Consider the following 27,264-nt stretch of genomic DNA (forward strand, 5'->3'; position numbering starts at 1 on the left):
GTCATCACCTTTGCTTTATGGCAAGGTGCTCCATCATGCTGGTAAAGGCTTTGTTCATCACCAAATTGCTCTTGGACGGTTGGGAGAAGTTGCTCTCGGAGGACATTCTGGTACCATTCTTTATTCATGGCTGTGTTTTTAGGCAAGACTGTGAGAGAGCCGACTCCCTTGGCTGAGAAGAAACCCCACACAGGAATGGTTTCAGGATGTTTTACAGTTGGCATGAGACAAGACTGGTGGTAGCGCTCACCTCGTCTTCTCCAAACAAACTGTTTTCCAGATGTCCCAAACAATCGGAAAGGGGATTCATCAGAGAAAATGACTTTACCCCAGTCCTCAGCAGTCCACTCCCTGTACCTTTTGCAGAATATCAGTCTGTCCCTGATGTTTTTCCTGGAGAGAAGTGGCTTCTTTTTCCTGCCCCTCCTTGAGACCAGGTCTTGCTCCAAGAGTCTCCGCCTCACAGTGCGTGAAGATGCACTCACACCTGCCTGCTGCCATTCCTGAGCAAGCTCTGCACTGCTGGTAGCCCGATCCCGCAGCTGAAACACTTAAGAGACGGACTTGGCGCTTGCTGGTCTTTCTTGGGCGCCCTGCAGCCTTTTTGGCAACAATGGAACCTCTCTCCTTGAGGTTCTTCATGATGCGATAGATTGTTGACTGAGGTGCAATCTTTCTAGCTGCGATACTCTTTCTTCCCTGTTAGGCCATTTTTGTGCAGTGCAATGATAACTGCACATGTTTCTTTAGAGATAACCATGGTTCACAGAAGAGAAACAATGATGCCAAGCGCCAGCCTCTTTTTAAAGTGTCCAGTGGTGTCATTCTTAATCATGACAGATTGATCTCCAGCCCTGTCCTCATCAACACCCACACCTGTGTTAATGGAACAATCACTGAAATGATGTTAGCTGGTCCTTTTAAGGCTGCAATGAAGTTGAAATGTGTTTTGGGGGATAAAGTTCATTTTCTAGGCAAATATTGACTTTGCAATTAGTTGCTGTTAAGCTGATCACTCTTTATAACATTCTGGAGTATATGCAAATTGCCATTATAAAAACTGAAGCAGTAGACTTTGTAAAAATTAACATTTGAATCATTCTCAAAACTTTTGGCCATGACTGTAAATGTCTTGAATAAATTTGACATTAAACATAATGCAAGTTGAAAGTGTTGCATAATTTTCAGGGTCCTTTGTAGCATTTGCAAGCTGGCTAAATTGACAAAGATAATGCAGTATTTTAATTCCACATTAGAGAAAGTCATATAGTTTATTGCAAGTAGGTATAGGAAAATAAAAATATCGGTTATCAGCCAAATGAGTTTTAGTAAATCGGCATATCGTACAGCCCCCGTTCAAATGAGAAATGTTACAAAAGACTAAGTGCTGTCTAATTTTGTTAACTTTTCTCCTTCACTTAAATGTACATTGATAGATATCAACTGGAGTCATTTTTTAAAAGCTTTTTACGCAACTTTATCAGTGCTAGCGCGAAGTGTAGTGAGAATCTAACAAATGTAGGTGTACTAAAAGAATAACACCTTGAACAAGGGAAAGATTCTACAACACATGCCATCAGCGGTGTCATTTAAAAATAAAGCACTGTAAACCCAATATTAAAAGCTGCTTTTAGACCACTTCATTTATTAAAAGGAAATAAGTATTGAAATGAGGACCTGGTCTGGGACCTGGTCAAATTTAAAACTACACAATTCATGTTTAAGGTCCGAAAAAAAAAAAACTTCCACACAATATACAGGAAATGTTTGGTGACAGAGAGGGTGGTTATGATTTAAGAGGTGAAGGGTATTTTAAAAAACAACATATTAGAACAACCAGGAAAAGTTTTTGTTTATCTGTGTGTGGAGTAAATGTTTGGAATGGATTGAATGATGAGATTAAAAAAATTACAAATGTAAACCAGTTTAAAAATTGATTAAAGCAGAACTCATTTCAAAATATGCTATATAACATGTTTGATGGTTTATGGTGTAGATGACTATATAGATAGTACTTAAAATAATTGTACATAGTTAAACATAGTGAAAAGTGGAAACAAGTTGTCTCTTGTTGATGTTCTGAAAGTCAATTGATAAATACATCGACAAGTATGAGGGGGGCAGGATATTATAAGATGTATCTTCTACCTGCTCCTTTTCGAACAGAGAATGTGGAATTGCATGTCACATGGGCAGAATGATTTGTTTTATATTTTATTTTTTGAGTTTGTCTCATTCTATTTTGTTTTCTTGTTCTTTTTTGACTGTTTTAATGTCTGTTCGAAATAAATAAATAAATGAAATGAAATGAAATGAAAATGAGTTACGCTAAACTTGGCTGTATGTAAAAATACCCTCTTATGAAATAATCAACCGTCTCTCCTTTGCTAAACAGATAAAAAGAAAGCAGGAAAAAACGAGCAAAGCCCCAGGCAAAATGTTCAGTGTTTTATTTAAAAACTATAAACAGTCACCAAAGTAAATAAAGCCAATCTCTAACAGACTGTTAGGTCTATGTATAGTCACACATCCTACTGACACCGCAGAAATGAAGATGGTTGGGGTCGCCCCGGTCAGATGCTAATACGACAGGCAGTCAAATGTTACACAACACACGGTAGAGAGGACAGTCTGAGGACGTGAGCCGGAATGTGGCATGGTAGTAAGAATGAAAAAATAGTACAATAAAACTCCACACTATATTAAGATAGAAAAAAGTAGTGAAGAAAATATCATACCTGCACGTAAAGCAAAGAACACAGGAGAAAACCTGTATAAAAACTCCATGTATTTAAACCAATTTACAAATACAAAAAAATTTTTGGTACGCGCACCGTGCCCGTACGATGACAAAAAACGCTTACAGTGGATTATATGTTCCTTGTGTGTGTGTGTGTGCGCACGTGTTGAGGGGAGGAACGTGTGGGGGTTGGGGGATTAGGGGAAGAGAATACCTTCAATATTTTTTTTTTTCTTCTACAAAATGACATGAGATATATTATTCCATACTCTTTCAGCCAGCAAAATGAGTTCTACAAGGTATTATAATACAAAAAATGTCACAGTTCCACAAAAAACTGCTTTTAACCCCATCCCTAAGCTTTACAGCATCAGTACCTTTGCAGAATTATTTACAAGTTTTTAAGTACATTCATCCACTGCTGAGTATAGAATCACATTAGATACAAGTGACCAAGGATCATTTAAAAAGAAAAAAAAAAGCAAAACAACAAAAACAAACGTACTACTTTATTAAATCCTGTCAAAGTAATGCTTCTATTACCCCACAGAGCGTGTTCTCCAGTGGCTGCATCGGCATCAAAGGATCTTCTTTATATATATTCACAACATATTTACAAGATTCTTTTTTTTTCTTTTTATTAATTGTAATGGTATTTATTTCAATAATAAATAAGTGAAAATATATTGACTCAAGTAAGAAAACCAAGCTACCGAGTTTCTAAAGAAAAATTTTCTCTGCTCCAGTCGCCGGCCGAGTCGTCCTTCCGCCCAACCCTGTGAGAAACCTTCAGTAGCCCCGCCCCCTCCGCGGCTCCGCCCACTCGTCACCCTAGAACTCAAGCACACTCCTGTAAACGGGATCACCAAAAATAGGAGGAGGAGGAAAAAAAACGACTACACTGAAACAAAAATGTGCTCATGTTTGGGGGGGGTTTGTCAGTGGAGTCCCTCAGGGAAGCAGTCTCAAGGAGCTCCCCCTGGTGGGCAGCTGGTGGAAGATCCCCAAAGGCAGTTTCTTTTTCTTTTTTTTTTTCTCCCTCTTTTCGTTTTTTTCCCGTGTGTGTGATGTAGAGGGCAGGCAGGCGGTTGGACCAAGGCTGGCGAGCAAGGAAGTAGGTGAGGAATCAAACGGAGTTTTAGGGGTGGAGGTGGAAGAGGCAGAACTTCGTCCTGGTTCCCTCCTCCTCCGCGAGTCCCTCCACCCGTGGTGGACCGGCTACGGCTCGCCGGCGCCTTCGCTCCGCCCTTCGCAGGAGCGAGGGCTGGAGGATGGTAGGTGGTCGTCCTTTTGGCGTTAAGCCTGAAGCGAGCGCGTGAGTTCATAAAGGCATTTGGCGAGCGTGGTGGAGACCTCCATATTACTTAAAGCCAGCACAGAGAGGTGCGTCTCGTGCCTTTTTACCAACCTGAGGGAGGAAAAAGAAAAAAATCTATAAAGATCAGCGAAACATCACATGAAACCTGCATAATTAAAATCTGAAATGTGGGAATTCAGGTTTTTCCTACATTTATTTACACCTCTGCTAACGACACCTTTAAAATAAGTTAGAAGACAAGTTAAAAAACAAATGCAAAAAAAAAAAAAAAACTGAGTACAATTATTCAATCGGAAGGGTTAAAGAAAAAAGTTACTAGTCCATTAATTGGTGCCCCATCCAGGTAATAGTTTCTACGATCCCCTTTAGCCAGTATGAGGGCACTTCTGGTCATATTTCACAAGGTTGTATCATCCACAGAGAGATGTTTAAGATCACCATGCAAAAGCTGAAAGAACCACTGATGAACAATCAGCATATTAAGAAAAAAAGACTCCAGGTGTTTCAAAGACTTTATAATTCAGAGCCTTTGGAAGAGAAAAATGGTTCCAGAGCCTCAGAAATCCTCCATCACACAAAACACTAGGCATTAGGTGCTTTTTCAACTAAAGTATTTCTTTTCGAAAAACTCAGTCTTCGACCAATACTCAGTTACAGTAAAGTCCCAGGAGTTTAGTAAATTCCACCTGTTTACATGTGCAATGCATTAACTAAGGTAGGTGGAGCCTTGTTGTCATGGAGACTTGGTAAAGCCCAAGACGCCTCTCTCCGTGGTAGTTCTCCCTCACCATCCTGCTCACTGTGTGTAGTGGAAACTTAATTAAGACATCCCGCCTTCAAGAGCTGAAATATTACATCATGCTCATACCAGTGGGACTCAGAAGTCATGGATTACAGACAAAAAGCTTCTAAAAATAATAAATAAAAGATGCTTATAGAGGCACTAATAACTAATCCTTGTGAAAAACAATAAAATAGATGATATTTTAAGGCTTTATATTCATTTTCACCAGGGTTTACCAAACAACTGTATTTTGTAGATTTAATTATATTGAAGAAAACTTAATTACATCACCACACTGTGGACTCAAACTTCATTCAGTCAAGCAGGAAACTTACATGCGACCACAGTCTGAGTGCTTGGCGATGTTCTTTAATGTTAAGGCAGCAGTTAGTCGTATGTGTTTGGTCACTGGTCCCTCCTTCTCGTCCTACAGGAAACACAAAATACAAACATCACTTTAATCAGCAGGTTGAGAAGCTCATTCGCCTACTACATCATCTGTGCTTTTTTGCCTCTTCTACAATGTCTCTGCATACTGAAATAGTATTTGTTTATGGCTTTCTGATTGCCTTCAACAAGCAGAAGTGACACCCAGAAAGTCAACAAGTCTAATATAATCTATAAAAAGGTTTGTTGAGTTTTCCCATAGTAAAATTCAAGCACTTTCAAGGGAAATTTAAAAACTTTTCCAGCACCACACTTTGGAGATAAAAAAAAAAACAATACAAATGATCTAAAGATGACATTTTCAATTCACCATTTTATGATATATTTTACTACTGTTAATAATACCTTGTGGTGGTATGCTACATTCTACAACAGAGACATGTTAAACGAAAAAGTAAAGATACATTTTTTCTTTGTTGAAATTTTTGTAATTCTATCTGACAAAAAACAAGATAATTTTGGTCTGATTTAATTTCAGACAGTGGGGAAAAAAATTCAAATGTATTCTTTACATCAGGTCTTAAACTGGACTTTATTACACAACTGCAGTTTGAATGTGAAACACTTTCTAAAAACACCTGTTGAATTTAAAGCATTTACGAGGATTTCAAGAACCAGTATGAACCCGGAATTTGACAAAACGGACACAGTTTTTTTTTTTTTTTAAATAAGAAAAGTAAAGTATTGTAAATTCCATCATGAGTCAAACTATTAATAATAATAGTCTTTAAACAGTGTGTGAGGCTGGCTGTACTCACTGTGAAGTCTCTGAAGACCAGGTTTCGAGAACCTCTACGTAGGGCCATGAGAGCTGCGCTCGGATGATTGACGATTGCTTTCGGTGCTCGTTGTGCCGGAGTGCTGCCTGCCGCTGGCGGAGTCCTTCACAGAGCAAACACAAACCGCTGTTAGCAAAGATGATATTTGATAAATGCAGATGATTTTGATTCAAGTTACGAGTCGCGTCAGACAGGAAGTTGCACGCACTGGGAAGATGTCTGATTGGGACTTTGTGCTTGCTGCTCCTCTAGTTTGAGTCCAGCCAGCAAAGCCTCTCTGGAACAGTGTTTATCCTGGGGAAGCAGAGAAGACACATTAAATACTGTTTTTATATGAAAGGCAGTAATATAACAAGGTCAATATTGGAGAATAAAAATTGTTTTTCATCTGGCCAATGACAGGATTTTACCTGCAGATGTGTGATGAAGGACAGTCTCTGCCGGGGGAAAGGTTCACAACCCTCCCACAGACAATGCCCTCCATACACTTCTTTTCCTCCATGTTGTGTTGCTGCGTGGTAAAACACTTGAGATGGCGTTTCGAACCACCTGGAAGACACCGCAAACAAAACAAAACAAAACAAAAAAAAAACATGGAAGTTTTTACAAAGATGTGGCTGAAATGATCACACAGAAGGTGAAAAGAAAAGCAGAAGGGGGCGCTGTACCGTTTACACGACTGCCACAGACACTTGAAGTTCTGCCCTGCTTTCCTGCCCGGTTCCGTCGGCGACGTGGGGGTCTGCTGCGCTGGGAGGTGCGGACTGTGGTTGCCTGCTGGTGCCGGCTGCGAGGAGGGAACTGGGGGCGGGGTGGCAGTCGGCTGGAGAGGAGACAAGGTTTTAGAAACATGGACGACGGACAAACGGCTTCGTCGGAAGCAGGCGCGAGATCAGAATTAGGACCAATCTGTTGGCTGAGATGTAACCCAGGCCCTTCTCTTGGCAAAGGTTGTTCACTCAGCTGCTTTGCTGTAGGAGGTGGGTATCAGTGAGGGCCACATGGTCTTGACTGGACTCACCTTCTTAACCTCCAAACTTTTAGATATTCGAGAATTTACCCAACAACAGCCCCGCTGAGAATACTCTAAATTCAAAATACATTTACAGCAAAGATACCAGTAACTTAGCGGGTCAAATTTTAAATATAGAAAATGTCATAGATGGCATTAGAACCTTAATTAAGGTTGCAAAGTGACGGTTTCTACATTTTGAATAGGATTTCAATCAAAAACCTTTTCTACACCAGTAGGAAATGACAGGTATAACTTTTTGAGCTCATTTCTTAACAAAAACAACAAAAAGTAGAAAAGCGACTCCACAGTTGAGGTTTCTAAAACAACATCTATACTAAACATCTGCAAAGTGGGCATCTATACAACCTTTTAATTAATCTCAAAACTTGACTAAATATAACAATTGAAAGAGAAAAAAAATTCCCACCAAAACATGGTTTGAATTTTACTGAAAAAACCCCAGAGTGACTCACCGTGGCGCCAGCTGCTTGTGTAGGCGAGCAGTTCCTCTGCTGAGTGGCGTTCTCTATTGCTACTTTGGCTACTGTGCTTGGGTCCGTTCCTGCCGGCACCGCCACCATGGTGGCGCTGCTGCCGGCGTTGTTGGGGTCGCTGATGGTGATGATCCGAACTCCCACCTTGTTGGGGATCCCGGAGGACGTCGCCGCCGCCGGGCCACGCTCTTCGTTCTCGGCGGGCCTCTTGAGGCCCCGGGGTTCTGAGGTCAGGCCGTTCGCCGGAGAGGCAGCGGGATTCTGCGAAGCGACAGCGCAGGGCAGTGTGGAGTTGGGGAGCAGTTGCTGTCTGAGCACAGGCGTGCCGTGCCCCAGCGCCAGCCCCAGAGGTCCGTTGGTTAGTTCCGAGGGCGGCCGGTGAGCTGCTGCCTGGGGTCCGTTAGCCAGGCGCTCGGCCTGCTGGGCTTTGGCAGTGTCCTGCTGGGGTGGGGGCGGACTGGGCAGACTCTGATCTGAAGTCTTTTGAGAGGCGCCCACCTCCCCGTTCCCCAAGTACTGTTTGGAAGCAATGTGATTTGGAATGTTTTTGTTAAAGTTGCCACCGCTATCGCACCGCTCAAAGTCACACACCCCGTTGACCAGGGTCTTTTTGGGGTCGGCGTTGCCCTCGAGAGGGGCGTTTGGGCCTGGAGAGAGAGCCTGCTTCCCGTTGGAGGAAAGGCTCTCCGTTGCCGGGCCGTTGAGTACTCCCTGGCTGTTCCCTGAGTGATATGGAGGTAGATTCGGCTCCACGCACTTCCCACCGTTTAGTAGCTTGGCACCTGCTGCGACGTCCCCGTTCCTCGTTTTGCCGTTTGAAGGGTCTCCTTCTGCCAACGAAGAGTTCTCCATCACCTCTATCTTCCTTTCGTGGATATGCAGCCCTGTGGCGTCCTTGGCCTCTTCCTCCTTCTGACAAATGATCTTGTCTCCTCTGAGGGGAGCCGGCAGTGGCGGTGGGAGCGGCACGCCTGTCGATACGTGATGGGGGACTGTTCCAGTAGAAAACGGCGGTGGCGGGACACCCGGAGCCACAACGCCCTGGCTGACGGCGGCGACAGCAGCAGTAGAGGTGGTGAAGCCAGTGTTGGGGACCACGGTGAAGGTGACTTGTCCGGCTGCTGTGGGGGCCTGGATGATGGCCGCTCCACCCGGCGCACTGGTGGAGATGAGCTGCCCTGGCAGCAGCTGGACCGCCTGGAGGGGCGGGGCACCTGCAGCAGGAAGCTGGCCAGGGACCAGCTGGACGCTGACCGGCTGGGGAGAGGGGTTCTGGTAGATGACCTGTGGGTTGGTAGCTATCGTGTTGTTTGGAGGGGGGACCTGTGGGGCGGGCAGGATCAACTTCCCTCCCGGGGTAGAAGGCCCTCGCTTTGGAAGCAGTAGCTGTTTGATCAAGCTGGATTCAGTGGAGGTAGGTTGAGTGGGAGGAGTTTGGGATACAAGTTGGAGAGGAGGCGGCGGGGGCGGCTGTTGCCGTATCGTGGACAGTGCGTGGCTGACAGCTTGATTGGACTGGACCTGGGTATTTGAATGAGAGGCAGCAGGTGAGCAGGGACTGGAAGCAGCTCCGGGCTGCCCCGCTATCTGGACAGTCTGGGCACCAGGAATGGAGGAGGGGTTGGCAAGAACGATCTGGTGTATGGCCGGGGTGTAGGCTGCATTCTGCTGGGGATTGGGACTGACTATTACTACGCTCTGTTGAGGCTGAGGCTGCTGGTTGGGAGGGGTCAATGTGGCTGTTGGCCCACCTGACTGGTTTGGTGCTGGTTTTGGAGCAATATTTTGAAATGTTACACGAGAACCTTGGGAGTTGGCCACGCCCGTTATCCCAATGGCTTGGCTGCCTCCCACCTGGATGGAAGGGGGTACTGAAACCGCAGCAGTACACTGGGTGTCAACCTGGGGTGTTCCACCCAGAGGCCCAGAGACAGAGAGGGTTTGAGGCAGAGGTGGTTGCTGGGTGACCTGGGAGCACACACCTTGTACCCGGGCGGTGAGGATGTGGCCTTGTGGTACTGGTTGAAATAGTGTGACGGGAGCCCCTGTGGGGAGCATGGGAGAGTGCTGCTGCTGAGGCACGGGAGGGGGCGCCAGGTTCTGTGGGTTGTGATTCTGGGCGGCCGCAGCGGACATTGTGATCTGTACCCCCGGAGCTGTTCGGACCAGGGTCGAGGGCAACTGTGGCGACGCCTGTGGGGGACCAGGGTGACGGGGAACTGTTGGGTGGTTTACACGAGAACTTTCCTGTGGGGGCGAGGCCATGGGTGGGGCCCCCGGGGGCCGCACAAACTGTGGTCCAGGATTAGGATGTCCCGGCGGTAACCCTGGTAACACAACAACATGAATATTTATTAATATACAGATTAATACAATGTTTCAGAAACTTCTGTGTAGAGTAGTGACATCTTCTACAAACAAGTTTCCCATTAAAATTCCATCTCCCAGTAGTGAAATATGTATAATATTGGTAAATGTCGGTTATCAGCCGCAATAGCAATATTAATATGAAATATTGATATCAGCACAAATTTTTATATAGGTGCATTCCTAGTTACAGTTTCCTTCAACACAAAGCATTTTGCTTGCAGACCAAAATGTTCATCTGACCAGAGTGCCTGCTTCCAAGAAAACAAAAACCAGATGTACCTGGTGGTGGAGCTTGAGGATCTCCAGGTGCTTCATGTCGAGCTACAGGAGGTGGAGGAGCTGCGGCCGGGTTCTGGTGTTGCTGCTGGGTTTGCTGGTAGTACAGCTGGATGGGGAGAGGGATCGCTCTTCGCCTTATTCCCACCAGGAGGATCTGAAGCGGGTTGCTGGCTTTTGCCTCCTCTTGCCGCCTCATAGTGTGGTTGGGGAACACCGTCCTGTGCAGAAGAGAAACCTTGAGATTCTACATATATAAGCCTACTTCTGGGATTTATCTGCTGATCTTGCCCAGCAACTAAACTAACTTGATCGAGTCGTGTGCGCTCTGTACCTACCGCAGGCATTTTAGGAAGCCAGTGGAGTTCAAGATGTTGCCACGTCCCATTTTGCTGCAGGTAGCCAGGTACTCAGAGTACATTTCTGATCGTGAAACCGAGCCCTCGGGGTTCGTCTCAAAGTGTGCGTTCAGCCTGTTAGAAAGAAACCAATCAACAGGTTTTAAAGTTACCAGAAAATAGGAAAAAAAAGTATTTTTACTTACAAAGATCAACAAAGATGTAAAAGCCAAATCTCACCACTGCAGCGTAAACTTCTCCCCATCTAGTTCGACGATACCAGGTGGTGGTGGTACGCTGGACTGAACAGGGACTCTTGTTACTAAGGAGACATTATGAAAGCATTACAAACTGTTTGCCACAAATTTCATTCACAATACAACTGTAGTGCTACGTAGATACCCACTAGATGTCAGCAAACTAATGAAGAACCATGTACAGAAGTCTCTTAATTATTGTTATTCACTTTTGTTCAAAACTGGCTGGTTTTGACTGATCTGAAGGAAAACAATGGCAACGGCATTTTTTTGTAACAATGACAGTTCTGAGGAACTTTGGAAGAGTAATTTACACATATGTACAGAGCAGGAAGTTAAAGACCTTGAACTTTTCCTGTCACTTCAATGTATTTTCATGATAGTTTGACACAAGGTGAAGCAAAATTCTGAAGTGGAAGTTTTAAAATTTCTTGCACAATTAAAATCCAAGAAATGTGGTTTGCATTTCTATTTCAAAACTTGCAACAGATTTAAATTCGATTTAGGTCCAGACTTTGGCTGAGTCCTTTCCAACACATGAGTATGCTCTGGTTTTCACTATTCCACTGTAGCTTTGATTTTATGGTTTTGGGCGTCGTCTTTCTGGAAGGTGAAGAATCGTTCTTTTCCAGCTTTCAGAGATTTTTTTTCTAAGGTCTACCAGTCTAACAGAGTAAAAGGAAGTTAAAAAGCCTGAAGCGTCTCTGAGGAGCCCTTACCCGGAGCCGTCGCCCCCTGCACCGCTGCAGGTACCTGCTCCACCAGCTGCGGTCGGACCTCGGCGGCCTGCTCGGCGTTGGCCTGGTGCTCGATCAACCGCACTGCCGTCAGGGCGTCGGGCCCGAACGTGTGGAGGTCTACCGACACCAACCGCACCAACAGGTCTGAGCCGGGACAAGGAAGACAAAGCAGACTCGACGGTGAACTTAAACTGAAACGTACTGCTACAGCATAGTGCTATGAAGAAATCAAATGTTTCAAACTAATTTTTAGATTAGACAAAGCAAAACTTCTGTTTTTCAATCATTTATCAGGGTTTTTATTTGTATTTATCTTAATTTATCTGTAAAAGAGACTTTCAGTGAACTTGTACCTATGCTGTGGTCAACCGAGGCAATCTTGCTGCAGGGAATCTCTCCCAGTTGGGCCAGCAGGTACAGAACCTCCAAGGAGGCCATGAGAAGCATGAGGTCCGGCAGAGTGAGGAGCATGATCACTTCCCTGTACGACTCCTGGTCCACATATTCGCAGATCAACACGCCGTTATCGTCCGCTTTGCTCAGGTTACCCAGTATCTCCATAGCTACGCAGAAACACAGAGACTTTTTAGAAACTCTCAAAACTGCAGGTGTTTCCTGCCAACACTTTGACTAGACTCACCTCTCATTTTGAGGAACCTGTCCCTGGACATCAAGCATTTGGTGATGGTGTGAAAGATCAGGTGCGTCGTCCGAAAATCGACAGGATCAAGCTGTAGCTAAGAGATTACAAAAATAAATAAAAAAAGACGAGTCTTTATGCAGCCTGATGATTAAAACCTGATTAAGCTAAGCTAACCACATTAGCATTGCACACTCCAGTTGGGTGAAGCAGGAACTAAACCAGTAACTTTCTCATAAAAACATGGACGTTGAGCACATAAACTGAGGATTTCGTCTGGTTGATCTGTAGTCGATACACAAACTGATGACCCACCTCAGCAGCCACGTTGCCCAGCGTGTCGAGTCCGAGCTGTCGGAGTGAGATGAGGTTACAGTGGGCGCAGAGCAAAAGGAAGCGCAGGCACGTTCGGTTGGCCGCCAGCAGCTTGACGTTGGCCTCCTCGAAGGAGAGGTTTCGCAGGATGACGGCGACCTGCAGCACCCGCTGGGCCTCCATGTCACTGGTGCCTGGGTTCCGCGGCGGGTGGAAGAGACTCTGCCAGTGGTCCTCCCTGGACGTACCATCTGTGGTCAGAGCAGAAGGTGCGGGGGTCGGTCAGCCGAGAGGATGGACTGTAGGACTTAAAATCTAGTTTTAGGACTAGATTTAATGAGAAATTGTAGATTTGCAATTTGTCTGATCCTAACTAGTTTGAATCTCAAAAATCCAGTCTTTTTACACTCAGTGAATGCACCATTCCTAAATTCTGAAGTCACACTAAAATGAAAACTCTTCAGTGTGGACGTTGTTACTGAATGAAGTCTCAGTATTTTACGCCATCACCAATTACCATTGAAAATGATTTCAGAGAAATAGATTCAAGAAAAAAAAACAAACAAAAGAAAAAAAACAAACTTACATTCTATAACATTTTTACGACGGAGTATCAGGGTCACACTAAGAATAGAAAACTCAAAACTAAAAGAGCAGTCATAATACAAGACTATGACTTCATTCTCATTACTACGACTTATCGTCATATTATTCCGACTTTAATCTCCTAACAATATGACTACTCCCTGCGGGTTCATTCCTGTAATATTTTGACTTTATTTTTATTAATTCATTCACTGAATAAAGTCTTCCTGGGGATTTTTCATCCTTTGAAAGGATGTTTTTAAAATCATTCATCAAAAATATCTCCAACTTCTGTTGTGGTCTTGTTTTAACCTCATGGAAAATAAATTTATTGAGATGATATGGATGATAAAAAGTCTGAAAATTCCAGACTTAACTCCAGTTTTAGAAATGTCAGCTGTTCAAACTAAGCTAATTGCTAATATATAATGCTAAGTGTCAATTGCTAGTTTCTATTTGCTTTAAAATCCTAGTAAAATCCTAATTTAAGTACCTATCCTTCAATATAAAACACTTATAACTAGTCAAAGATGCTGTGTAGAAATATTCTAAATGCAGACGTCTTATGAAACATGACAATCTTTATTTTGAGACAAAAAAAATAGTCCATGCCATATATTAAAAACAATTAAGATATTTACATTAGTTTTAAAGATAAATTATGATTTAGTTGTAGATTGGAAATTGGTCACAGAACTCTGATCCAAAATGTTTTACCTTGTGCTGAGCTGTTCTTGTCCCAGATCAGCTCTCGGACCTCGGCGTCCTCCACCACCTCCTTCCAGAACTGTGAAGGAACAACATGCCTTCAAAACACTAAGCTAAGGAACGACAAACCACTTCGTAGTGAAATCAGCTACAAAGTGGGACTACAATCAAAACGATGATGAGGGAAATGAGTCGGCATTACTCACTGTCTGACCAACAAAAAAATTAAAATGTGGCACAATTAAAACCAGCAGCAGACTGAAGGTCTTCATCATAAACAACAGGAACAGATTCACCACAACGCAGTAGGTCTTTTTTCCCCACTTCATCCAAATCTAGCTTTTACTATACAGCAGATTGTAGACAAAGGTGAGATTACTGATTCAAACCAGAAGAATGCTCGTTTAAACTGATTTTACAGCATCAATACTTAATTATTTTGGAGCATTAAAAACCTGCACATCCTCATTTACTAATGGCCTAATAAATCTTTTCACCTTGAGGACCTAATGTTGGATAAATGCCTCAGTAAACAATAAGAGCCCCTTATTCCAGATGTTTGCTAGCGGCTCAAGTTAAAAAAAAAGAAAAAAAAAAGAATCTTTGAACATTAGTGTAGCGTGTTAGCTTAGCTGTTGATGGAAATTTGAGTAATTTGATTTTTATTTATTAGATGTTCAAACTTAAAAACCAGCTTTATAGGAGGCGAGAGGAAACTTTACCCTAACAAAGTCCCGCGAGGTTTTCTCCTTCCAGTCTGTCCCAAACACTGCAGAGAAGCTGCCTAGAGCTGGAAAAGAACATAAAAAGGGTTAGAGGGAGAGCCAAGGCTTAGCTTAGTCACTGTTATCTAAATTTGATTTAGGTTCAGACATCTTCTCCCTTCAAAGGCTCCAACAACTCCCCCTTGACTAGAGAACTTGGGAGGTGCTAAAAGAGATCAACATTCATAGGAAAACAAAGAAGAGAGAGAAGAAGGCAGCTGGGTGGTGTTCCTTCAGGATACACAACATCTAAATTAGTCATTTTCTTTACTGATATAATCCCAAATGGTAAAACAAACTACTACGATCAAATGAAAGTTGAAGTCTTGTGTGTGGGGGGCTTACAGTCGTCGAAGACCCCAGCGTGGGCCAGCAGCAGCGTGACCAGCTTGGGGTCCTTGTCCAGCTGCATGGCGTGCTTGCTCTCATTGGAGAGCAGCGTGCAAACGTTAACGGCAAAGTCCACTTCGTTGGGTAGGCCCGAGAGCAGCGAGAGCACCAGTTTGTTGTAGTCGCACGGCTGGGTGAAGTCCGTAGACAGTCCATAACTTTGGCGGAGATAATCTGGAAGAAAAAAAAAAAGAAAGGAAAGAAGGACATGCATCAAGTTACATGGAAGAGCAATGAAGAACTGAAGATCAAAGTCTGGAAATGCATACTGTCCTCACTCCATTTTGCTTTTCCATACTTTTCCCATGCAGAATAGGAACTCTGTTTTAAAAGTGTTCAATCTACCGAGCTGCTCATAATCTAAGCCCACAAAATTACAGTGCGAGACGTCCTCACCGTGTTATCATTTAGGAAATCTCAAATACAAATGATCCAGTGTTACAAAGCACAATCTGTCAACAAATGTGAGAGTCTTCCCTCTAATCCTGCTCGATTTTCCTCAATCCTTCTTTGTGTGTGTGTGCGCGCGCGCGTGTATGTGTGTGTGTCACTTTTTCCAGACAACGGCTCCTTCGGTTTGGTGCAGGGTCTTAACTACCGTATTACCAGCCATAAAATGTTTTGTGCTCACAGATATCACTCGGGTCAGTTTCTCCTACATTAGCAACAGATATGATACGACTTCATTCTGGGAGAAACCGCTTCATTTCATCACTTCCACAGCCTTATCTCTAAACACAACCTTCTTCTGGGGTTTTATCTTCAAAAAAAAAAAAAATCTGCTTTTTATTTTATTTTTATTTTTAAGTCAGCTCAGCTCAGAAAACCTTCCAGCAGCAATCAGGTTTTATAGACCGCATTTGCAGAACCAAGCATCATGTAAGCCGCTAAAAAACACAATTTACAAGGTTTGCAGAAAGATCTGTAAACATCTCCTGGGAGACATAAAACTACAAATAGGTCTTTACACAAATAGCAGCAGTTAAGTGAATACTTCACAAACTTTGCAGAGCATGAGAACTTATTGTCGCCTGAAGGGAATGAAAATGCCCACTGACCTGTGTTCAGTTTCCATGGTAACCAGCTGCACTGGATGATGGTAGTAGACTACTACTAATCACTTTTTAAAAATGATGCACACGTGACAATAGTGATGTTGTAGCCGACTCTGCGCTTTGTTGTCTGTACACCTAACAAGATTAAGAGGCCGTTGCTATAGAGATGGCCAAAAAGAAATCAGCAAACTGCAAAAATAATTTTGATGATTTTAGAAAACATAACTTTGCCATCTAATTGTTGACCATTTCAAATGACAGTACTGACTGCAATAAACCCTGATTTGATCGTAACTTTTCTTCTAAAAAAATAACTTGTACAGTTAAGAAAGGAGAAATCAGATGTGGAGTTCCCCAAGGTTTAGTGCTAGGACCACAGCTTTTTGTTTTGTACTTCAAAGAGATTTGTGAAGTCTATAAAATCTTACAATTAATCCAAAGATGATACAAAATTTGTTATTGAAATGATTTTTAAGCCATTATAGAAACTATGGTATGCCAAACATAACGAGCGGTTTCAATGCAATAAATCTTCAATAAGCTGGGATGAAAACGTATGATTTTTGGTAACAGAGCAATAGATAATCTTCTAATGGAAAAAGTACATAAAGTTAAATTTTTAGGGGCTGTTGATCACAAACTCAACTGGAAATCTCATAAAATACATAAAATGTTTTAAAACTATCAAAACTAAAGGTGTTACATTATTCATTCATTGCTACATATCTGACGCTGTACGAATGTATGAGGCAACATATGTAAAACCTAACTTTATGTTCGTGACACAAAAGGAGGTGAGAATTTTATATAAAGTGAATGCTAGAGAACATGAAAATAAGTTGTTTATTCATTCAAATATCTTGAAACAAGACTTTGTTAATTTAAAAATGCTGCTATATTTAACGCTAAAGAGAGGTAATTGATAATTTACAAAAGTTTTTTGTCTTGAGCTCAAGACATAAAAACAACAGAAGGAAATATGATTTAAAATGTTTTTTTTTTAACAGATGTGCATTGCATGTAGTAAAACTATGGAACAGTTTGGATGAGTGAGTGGAAACAAAACGGTCTAAAATAAATAAATTAAAAACAATATGTTGTTTGCAAATTATATTGTTAATTTAATGCATATGGCCAAGAAAATATATTTTATAACTGGTGTATAGCAAGTGTTGAAAGAGAATGCATTTATGAATTAATGATGAAGTTTGAATAAAGTTTTGCTTCATTTTCATCAGTTAATTATTAATCTTTGTGTGGCTGCTGATTGGTTTAAAGCTTTAAAGACTAAAGCTGCTGGTCTAATAATCAGAACAATGTGCTATAGTGAAAACTATGACTAGCTTGTGTTTGTGCATTTTCAATAAACTGCATTTCCCACAGCGGTCATGTTTTGGAGTCAATTAGATGAGCAGAAGCAAGAGAAAGAAAGAAAGAAAGAAACAAAGAAAGAAAGAAAGAAAAAAAAGAAAAGAAAGCAAGAAAGAGAGAAAAAAATAAAAGAAAACAAGAAAGAAAGAAAGAAAGAAAGAAAGAAAGAAAGAAAGAAAGAAAAAAAAAAGGCTGAGACTAAAAAGGCTGGAGACTAATCTGAACCGAGGTGGAAGGAAAACCAACAAGTGCGTCCTTCTTCCCTTCATCAATAACCGCTGTCAGGAAAGTCAATTATCTGAGAGAGCAGCCCCACCGGCCGACACTACAGCCCTGTGTGGCGACGGGACGGCTCGCATTCACAGAGCCGGAGCCCAGATAAGGAACACAGAGCCGCCGGCTTCAGTGGACTCCACACTGACATCCAGTTTTAAATCCTCTGAGCTGGTTTTTCCTCATGAAAACAGCTGCACTCCTGCTGGAGAAAACGGACACTTGATGCATTCATGTGGTGAGGGAAGAGGTTAGGGAGGGTATCCTGATAACCTTGGTGAAAACACAGCAGTACAGTGAACAGAACTGAATGCATCAGTGCAGGAAAAGTGAACAAACAGGAGAATAGAATGTTTTTAAAGTAGATAGAGAAGTGCTTTTTATTTTCTGCTGTAAATGCAACGCGATCCCACACTTAGAAGCTGATCTTCATCTCAATACTGACTAAATAACTGAACAATCCTGACTTTCATTATTGGAATGATGAAAGCATTCCTTAGGCAAATTAAAATGGTTTGTGTGTTCTGCTAAAATGACACCACAGACCCATTTGTGTGTGTTATTCAGACTACTAATGCAAAAATGCAGCATTTATTTTAAATGACAATTCTAACAGTACTGACGTAGAAGTGCGTTTTAGTTGCAGCCAAACAGATTCAGAACTAACTACAGTGCATTTCTATGAGGTTATGAAGTGTAGAGTGGCACCAACAACTGGTCAAATGACCAGCAGCTGAAATCAGCCAATCTACCCCTAAAAAAAAAAGTAAATTCCCCAACTTTTATGCTGCGTGAACTCATCAAAAGCCTCAACATCACATTTCTCTCTCTTAAGCTTCTGCAGTCTGTTATCAACCCGAGTCAAAAACTCAAAAACCCCTGATCCGTTTCAGATTCATGAACGCACCACTCCAAAGTGTTACCAGGCAAATACTGTTTGGTGTGATTTCATCACTTTCTCAGGTCTAAAAATGAGCCGTTGGCCACAAGATATCAACTTATGGATTGAGTCAGAGCTGACTTCAGTTGTGTTGCCTTTAGTGGAGCATGCTGTAGTTGGAAATGTTGGCAAAGATCTAGGAGTTAAGTTAATGATGTACATTGTTTTAAGACTGTTTTTGGACCAAAACTGCAACATCTGTTACATTTTCACTACACTGTGTCAAATGAACCAAACCCTTTGAAAACTAAATATTTCAGGCCTTATTAAATGAGTGTTTACTTCACAGCCACTACGGGACAGTTTATTGAAGATTGTGATTATTTTTGTAACTTTATTTTCAATTTATTTATTTAAAATCTGGAATAGTTTTTTGTGTCATTGCTAATCAATTTGGGTCATTTGCTCTTTAATGACAGATTTACATCTGTGTCTTTCTGTATATTAGTTATAAAAAAGTGTGGGGGGGCTGTAAATCAAATCTGGGCTGGACAAATTTCCAAATCCACTTCAAAGCTCAAAAATGTCATTTATGCATCTTTTCCTACAGTAAAAATTGGCACACTGCAATTAAAGAAAGCTCCTTTGGGATCGGCGAGTGCATAAAAAATCATTTCAGAGCAGATTATCCGGAAATTAAAAATACTGAAGCTTAGACAGTTTATGCTGAGGGGACAACATTTCAAAACACATCTGATTAAAAGAACTGAGAAGAGAGCTTTGATGTTTTCTAAATTAAATGAATAAAAAAAAAATTTGACATGAGATGAGAGCGTCTGAGACGTAGTTATGGAGTTACAGCAAACGGGAGTCTCCCATTCAGACGCTAACTGGGGCTGCTGGGGCTCAGGAGGACAGTGAGGAAATGACAGACAGGGGGCGCTCTGCTTACCTGATACAACGTGCTGCTGGTAGTTGTAGGAGCTGGGGATTGCACCGACTGGAAGGAAGGCTTTGGGATTCCCCGGCTGAGCCTCTTCATCGTCCTCGCCGAAGTGGTGGACCTTCTCATACTTCTCCAGGTATCTGTGTCAGAGGAAAAGAGGAGCACGGTCAACCTCCCAGTGTTCAGCTTTAATTGAAACACTTTCCATTTAAGGAAATGTAATAATATGCAGAATAGGAATGCGTGGTCAATCCTAGTTTCTTTATGGTTGTCTCTGCTTTGGTTTAAAGGTGCAGTATGTGTTTTCTCTCCAAATAGTGCCTTTCTATAGTATGATCAACTAACTGTCTACAGTTACTATAAAAACGCTGTAGACATCTTAAATGTGGCTTAAAAATGATGACTTTGGGATTTAACACCTTGAAACAGTGGCCGTCTCTTTAAGAAGCTTCTGCTCTTTCTGCACCTTCAGGAAGTCAACATATCTCCTCTATAAACCCTTTAACAAAGTTTTCACCAGTGTCGCACTCTGAAGTGGCTCCTATATTGAGCTCAGCAGATGCGCAGTTGCAACAGGTGTTTGCTAATTGCTGCTGGCTAGCCTGAAGGAGCGGAGTGGTTAAGTCACAGGGGAGGGGAATCTTTGAAACTGCAACTCGAAGGAGGCGCTAGGTGCATCCAGGCGTTTTGCACAGCTGAATGCTTGCCATGTTAGATAAAAGGACTTCTCAAACATGCATAAATGAGTCACGGCAACACTCAAGATATGATTTTGATGACTAAACAACATATGTAAAAAAAAATTTTTTTTAAAAAGTAAATTTTATGTAATACCGCTCCTTTAACAGCGTCTGTTGAAATATTAGCTCAGCTCTTATTTTGAGAATCGGTAGCAGCAGCTCCCTCCCTTCAGACTGTGTCGTCTGAGCCAGATTCACTTGCTTCTTGTTTCAGCCCTGAGTAGCTCCTGGACCCCAAAGAAGTTTCTCTTTTAGTTCTGATAGCAATTGAAAGCAGCTTGTCAAGAAAAATGTGCAACTTTCCGATGCAAGTTAAATTTATTCAGTTAAACCAACATTCAAACAAGAACAACTAAAAATGCTCGACTAAAAGTGTTTTTTTTTTTTTCTTTAAATTTAACAAAACAACTGGCACACAGGATTTCCAGACATCCTGGCTGCGTTCCTGACAAATCTCAGCCCATTCCTCAAGGGAAGACCTCTCCAATTTACCAACATCCATGAGCCACAACTGCCTTTAGAAAATATCGACAGCTTTACAACACTGTTCAAGTCAGACAACTTTGACAGCCACTTCAGTATCTTCCATGACTTCTTCTGAAACGACAGGTTTTCTGCAGTCAGTCAACGGTTTTTGATCTACCTTCTCAAGAATCTAATTCTAATTACCAATTAATGGTTTATTAGATTAGGATGAGTTCCAACTGATTAGTAACATTTGCTTAAACCTTCTTTTAAGCAAGTGTAGTGTGGCCGCTGGTCATTTTTAAGCAGAGCCAGTTGATACAGAAACAGAGATGGCGGGGTCATAATGGAACCTGAAAGAGAAACTACCCAAACAGAATCCGGTGCGGAATGCAAAATGAAATTTATGCGGTTCTGTTTTGAAACAAACACTTGACAAGCGTCTTAGTTATCACCTTAACAGTGCTGCATGGCAGAGCAGCATCAGCTTCTCAACCAAACACTACAGATTTGCTACAAAAGCGCTGATAATAGGTCAGAAAAGCAGAGGACATCTTTTTATTTTATTTTTTAATTCGACAAGTAATTTGTTAAATTTTATGAGCATGTTAAAGCTTAATGCTGTCAAAAAACACTACTTTTAAGTAAGGATTTAACACAAAATAATGTTAAAATTTTGTATCTTTTTAATACAGTACATACATAGTAACCATCTATGCTATGGCCTTTTTAATAGAAGAGAAAAACTCTTTAAGCACATCACTGCTTATATATTAATTTAGTTATACGACAAGATCAATCAACTTTAGATTAACTTGCATCCCGACTGGTAACAGACGTTCAATATCTGATTAAAAACTCACAAAAATTGGCCCCAATTTCTTTAATTTTGGGTGAAACATAAATATGAAACCAATCTCATCTGTTCTGCAAAGATCTGAAAATCAGCCAATGTCTCCTTTTGCTCTGCTGTGAAAGAAGGCTGATTAACCGACCCGCCTGCCAGGTCAATGCTGCCAACTTGTTTTTTTAGACAAAAAAGTAATACATCTAATATGGGCCTTTTGAACAACCTGTGATCAGCCATGAAACTGCAATCGGTGGACCCAAAAACATGTCACCAAGTTCAACTTCAGTCCTAGCTTCCAGAAATAGTTCTGAATTAAATGTATGAAACCGATTTATGGCAACATTTAAATAACCAGGACACCATTTCATACTCCGACCAGCAGAAGCCGAGCAAACATTTTCTAGTCCAGCTAATAAACAACCAGTTAGATTCTAAATAACCAAACGCATGATTTCATCACCAACCAGCATTGGGTTGAGCATCAAGCAAGATTCAAGAACTTAACAGTCGTCCATACTGTCCAAGACCACCTAAACAAGTTCTCTCCTCATCCTTCCCCAGGTGTTCTGATGCTCCATCTGGTTCTATTTCCACATCCCTGCTGCTGCCAAACAAACTGATCACATCTCTGCTTTTAATGCAGAGTCTGCTCTCACTCTGCTGGTTCAACAGGCGGTTGCTGCTTCTAAAAGCCAGGCAGGGATTCTCTTTAACAGAACTACCAAAGTCAGAGATCTCTGTGACATTCACACATTCACAGTGACCGAAACGCTGAAAAGGCCGGAAATAAAGACGAGTTCCCTCTTGGCGAGAGGAAAACGTTTCTCCAAGAACATCATGCGATTCGATAAATACCTGGTAGCGATGAACACACACACACACACACAAAAAAAAACCCTGGGCAGTGTGGCAGTGAGTCACAGAAAGGGTGCCTGCCTCTGAATTAGGCCCCCACTTGTTCACCGAGGTAATCCCCCGCTCGGCACGCCGGACTATAAATACACTCTGCCATCATTTGGAAAGAGAGCGAGAGAGAGGGAGAGGAGGGAGGGAGGGAGGTAGGGCTGACTGCATCGTCATCAACCGCTGTCTGAGATAAAAAGCAGGGTGGGGGACGGGATGGGGGAGTGGGAGGGTTGTTGAGTGCAGCTGCACGTGACAGCACTTCCCCTTCTCTTCTCCCCCTATATGCATGAAGAGAGCAGCAGCCTCCTCCTGCGGGAGAGACATCTACCAACCGACAGAGAGCACAAACCGCCAGCGTTTGCATGAATTTCACTACAACCGTTCAGGAGTGAGAGAGATGGAGCTGTACCAACGTTCCCTCCAGCCGATGCAGAGCGTGATACTGCCCCTGTCAGGGCCGTTACACACATCTGGATCGCAGAGGAAGAGGAATCCTCTGGCTTTCATTCCTGAATGCCAACAGCCCAGATGCCCTCACTGCGAAATATAGAGATGTAGAAAAAGAGCGGTTTGCCCCCTGCTGGACATGGACGCAGACCACTGGTGTATGTTTTTAAGCAGGGTCAAAAAAGTGTTCAAAGAACCATCTTTTAACAAGGTAGAGTCAGACTGGATAGAGACAGAGATGCAGCGATCCAATATCAGTATCTGTACAGATATTGAAAAGAATTGTAGATCATTTATGAGTGACAATGTGCCCGATCCATAAGAGCAGATCTATTCAGTAAATTCTGTGCTGTGTGCTCTGACCGACATCATGCTTTAGTATTTATTTTACATTATACTCAGACTTTCTAATTGCACTTTCTGAACCATTTCAAAGGTTTGTTGTCGTTCATTTTTTAGATGTTTGATCAAAATAGTCAACCTGTTGTTTTTGGCAGTAGATGCATACCCATGACAAATGTGCGAAAGACGTTGTCAATATTCTGTTAATGTCGTTAAAAATAAATTAAACAAATTTTCAACTGCGGTGTTTCCATTAAATAAGAAACTAAATTAAAATTACATGAATAAGTTTTCTCATGCAATAAGTCAATAAGAAACATGCCACACCATCACCCTGACAACACTTCCCGTTGTCGTCTTTTCCACCAATAGTATCGTCTGGTTGGTAATCATGTGACTCGTTTGATGGGAAAAACGTTTGTTCTGTGAAATAAACCAATTTTGATGGGGCTGAAAAATCCACTCATCACTTTTAAATAAAAAATGTGTTTTTTCTAACTTGATGTTGCCATTAGACAAATTAATGTTCACAGTTCCAATTGGCACAATTATATGGTCAATGGAAATGCAGCTATTCTAAATTTATTCTACATCAGCTGTTCTACTCCCAACTGCAATGACTGAACAAATTAATTGTTTTTATGTGTATGACAAAGCTTGCGAAGCTCGTGGTGTATTTAAGTGTGCAGAGTTATCAAATACATTGTATTTCAGTACATTTGTGTCCGTTTTTTAAAAAAATCAATTCATCTGTTTTTCTCCATCAGTATCGACTGACACTAAACCTCAGATAGTGCCATTAAAAGTGAAAAAATTGGATTGGTGCATCCTTAAGAGATTAGATTGAGCTCTGAGAATTTGTAGTTGAATTCCAAGAATAAAAGTCGTAATATTAGCAGAATGAACAAGCAAGGCCAGAAAAATATCTTAAAATTAACAGAAAAGCATTCTAATGAGAAGAAGAAAAAAACGCTTCTAGAGTTCTAAAGCTTTGACAAATATATCCAAAAAGTTCAGATAAATAGAAGCTGGAAAACACGCTGGTCGAACAACATGGCCGCCCAAACATCACTCTGAACTGTATGATGCTGCCACTCTTCCATAAACGTCATATTATGGACAGCAAACAGTCACAAAGTCATGCAGATTAGAACGAGCAACCAACACATCCATGTTTTCGACTTCTACAATGAACATGAAAAAGTGGAACAAAGTTACTGATCCCATGCGGGACTTTCATTTTCTGTTACTTTTTTTTTTTTTTTGCATTAATGTCAAATAAAACTGTTACCTTTTGGGGACTTTCATATGCAACATTACAGATAGCTGAATGTACTTCAGGCGTACTTGTGACGTGATATGGAGGAAAAGTCCTCAAAGAAAAGCATATTCTCTGCTGAATTTGGTTTCTAAAGTGAACAAAAAACAAAAAGAAAGTTAAATCTCTCAAAGTCTGAAATGTCCTGCTGACAGTAACCATGTTGCTTATCAAGTGAAGAGACAGGAACTCTGTGTTCACCTGGGAACAGTTTCCAGACCAAAACCCTGATCTCACAGGAAAAGTCGGACAAATCGTCCCAATGGTGGTTTCCTCATGTCTTGCCATGAGAATTCCAGACAATCTGCAGTGCACTGTGTGAAACGTGGAGTAGATGAGAGGAGTGAAAGGTGCATAGAGAGAGCAGAACACGTAACGGTTGTCTGAAAACGAGCTGCTAGAAGTCATTGAGGAACAAAAGAGTTTAGGTAGAAAAAGTTAAAAACTAGTGATGAAATATCAATTACTACAAAGTCTCAAACATTTCCTCCACTCTTTTTAAACACCGACAACAAAACAGGATGATTTCTGATGCTTTGAACCGAGCAGGAATGCACCGGCCTTGACCGATTTCTGCTTTTCATTCAATGCTGAATCCCATTTTTCCACATTACAATTTCTCTTCTGCAGACTATAACAAGTGCTCAGCTCAGGGGTTCCCTCAGTGCATTATAAGCCTGGCAGGCTACCAGGCTTTACTTGTGCCCCCACCAGGCTAAGCATTGCTTTTTTTTTTTTTTTACACGACTTCAAAATGTTTGCATTTTTTAAGACTTTATAGTTGATATTCAGGTATTAATCTTCCAATCTTAATAACGCATAATATATCAAGTGATATTTTCAAATTTTCTGTCAACTTTAAACATTTTTTAACTCAAAAACACAATAGACTGCTCAATGAATGACTGCACTGTGACAAGTTCAACCAGATCATAAACTGCTCCAGAAATTATTACAACAAATGATAATATTGTTGTTTTGAGACCATTTTCAAGAAATATATTGATAATAGCATAGTAATGCAAGTTCGAAGACTATCCGTTTTTTTGTTTATATATATACAGGAGCGCTTATCTGACATAGTAAGGAAAAAAAGGACATTTTTTATGATTCTTCACTAAAAAGCGACAGTTAAATGGCTAACAACTTCTGGATGGAAATGCAATGTTGTCATCAACGGAGGAGACTGTCTGCAGGAAGATTGTTCCATAAAAACAAAAACAAAAAACAAAGGGCACATGGAGGGAGTAAATGCATCGAAGCATAGGATAAAACTTAAAATGTAGTAAACGTGACTCGTTAATGTCTATTTGTGATTCTGCCTTGCAAAACAGACTGGAGTAGATCAAGAGGATTATTGTGTGTGTTTTTTTTTTTTTTAATAATTGTCAACTAATGGCAATTTGCTAAAAGGACACTCGGCAGTAATTAAGCCTAAACTATACAAATGTATATATACACATCTCACACCTAATATTTAAAAAAAATGTCTGTAATTATGTTTTACCCAGAAACATCTCAAGTGGCTAAGTTTTGGCTTCACCAAGTTCAAATTCTAAAAAAAAAAAAAAAAGAAGAAGAAAAAGGCACATTTTGCAATCCAACTTTTAATCTGTTAATCCAAAAAAATAACTAACAGATCAGTCCTGTTCTATTGATATCAAGTCAGGCAACAAAGGTGAAGCTTTTCACATGTTGATGCCGGAACTTTTTATTTTAGCTGCGGATGCCTCCTCTGCAACAAAATGATCATACGTTCACTACAGGAATGCTACACTGCTGCATACAATTATACAGCATTCCAATAACATGTTTATTTTCATATTTAAAAAAGAATTTAATTGCTTATTTTCATCTTGTTAAGTATTTCTGACGTCGTATAAAAAATGCTGACGTCGTTAAATCAAATATCTGCAGAATGTGAACATTTTGTATCCGATTAATCGATAGAATAACCGATTTCAAAAATAATCGTGATCCCTGATGCGGATCCTCTGCACACCAGCAGATTAGAGCAGAAATGATTAATTGTTTTGACACAAAAATCAATTTTGAATCAAATTGTGAGAGTGTAAAAATAATATTCTGCTGTCGTCCCATTGGAGAAAGATGATTCTACGATGATTCATAATGGGCATGAATTATGGCCATTATTATTGTTATTATTGGTCGTATCTGTGCTGACCATCAGCATCAGAGGGTCGTTTTCAGGCCTGACATTTCTACTCCGTCTGGTTCTAAACAAACAGTTGTGTGGTACAACATGCATCTGATCTTGATGGGATCAGTGAACTCAGGTGTACATTTGGACATATTTACCATGTATGGGCTTAACAACATTTTGTTACTGTATAAATACTGAGCAGACAGGGTTGGAAAGGGCAACGCACACATAAGACGACCAAAATCAACACCTAGGACCGATATGGAACGCATCCTTAATATCATAAAGTGCTGGAGCCAGATTGTAGCTGCGCTGTCAGGCATTAGGCAGATCTGCCCATCTGCTTGTTAGCGAGGAAGCTGAGAGAAGAAGATTAGGCTATCAGTGGTGGCCCACACTGCTAGAGGGCAGGTCGAATTACAGACGGACCAAAAAACACCAAGTCTCCAGAGCCTTCAGATCTTATCGCCGATAACAAGTTTGCTTTACAGTCCTTGAGGAGGAGGAAAAGGGAAGCATATCTGTCACAAAATAAAAACAACAGAAA

The 27,264-nt window shown here is 41.3% G+C and overlaps 1 protein-coding gene across 3 annotated transcripts in view; it reads right to left on the reverse strand.

The window, feature by feature from the left end:
- Nucleotides 1–2,433: 2,433 nt before the first annotated feature.
- The window catches only part of arid2 (AT-rich interactive domain 2), a 30,094-nt gene continuing 5,263 nt past the window's right edge, over nucleotides 2,434–27,264 (reverse strand). For 2 of the 3 annotated variants that reach the window (XM_008401404.3, XM_008401406.3), the window contains 18 exons: nucleotides 19,492–19,625; nucleotides 14,916–15,134; nucleotides 14,529–14,596; nucleotides 13,816–13,885; nucleotides 12,514–12,764; nucleotides 12,199–12,295; nucleotides 11,912–12,121; nucleotides 11,538–11,702; nucleotides 10,802–10,883; nucleotides 10,562–10,696; nucleotides 10,227–10,444; nucleotides 7,557–9,904; nucleotides 6,737–6,891; nucleotides 6,479–6,617; nucleotides 6,277–6,362; nucleotides 6,048–6,171; nucleotides 5,178–5,269; nucleotides 2,434–4,148 (listed from right to left, as the gene is read on the reverse strand). In XM_008401404.3, coding sequence (XP_008399626.2) covers nucleotides 4,037–4,148; nucleotides 5,178–5,269; nucleotides 6,048–6,171; nucleotides 6,277–6,362; nucleotides 6,479–6,617; nucleotides 6,737–6,891; nucleotides 7,557–9,904; nucleotides 10,227–10,444; nucleotides 10,562–10,696; nucleotides 10,802–10,883; nucleotides 11,538–11,702; nucleotides 11,912–12,121; nucleotides 12,199–12,295; nucleotides 12,514–12,764; nucleotides 13,816–13,885; nucleotides 14,529–14,596; nucleotides 14,916–15,134; nucleotides 19,492–19,625 — 4,705 coding nt within the window. In that variant the 3' untranslated portion in view covers nucleotides 2,434–4,036. The remainder of the gene's footprint in view (nucleotides 4,149–5,177; nucleotides 5,270–6,047; nucleotides 6,172–6,276; nucleotides 6,363–6,478; nucleotides 6,618–6,736; nucleotides 6,892–7,556; nucleotides 9,905–10,226; nucleotides 10,445–10,561; nucleotides 10,697–10,801; nucleotides 10,884–11,537; nucleotides 11,703–11,911; nucleotides 12,122–12,198; nucleotides 12,296–12,513; nucleotides 12,765–13,815; nucleotides 13,886–14,528; nucleotides 14,597–14,915; nucleotides 15,135–19,491; nucleotides 19,626–27,264) is intronic. The other variant, XM_008401405.2, reaches the window with a different exon arrangement.

Source organism: Poecilia reticulata, chromosome 23 (assembly GCF_904066995.2).
Source record: "Poecilia reticulata chromosome 23, P_reticulata-male-v2, whole genome shotgun sequence".
NCBI lineage: Eukaryota > Metazoa > Chordata > Actinopteri > Cyprinodontiformes > Poeciliidae > Poecilia > Poecilia reticulata.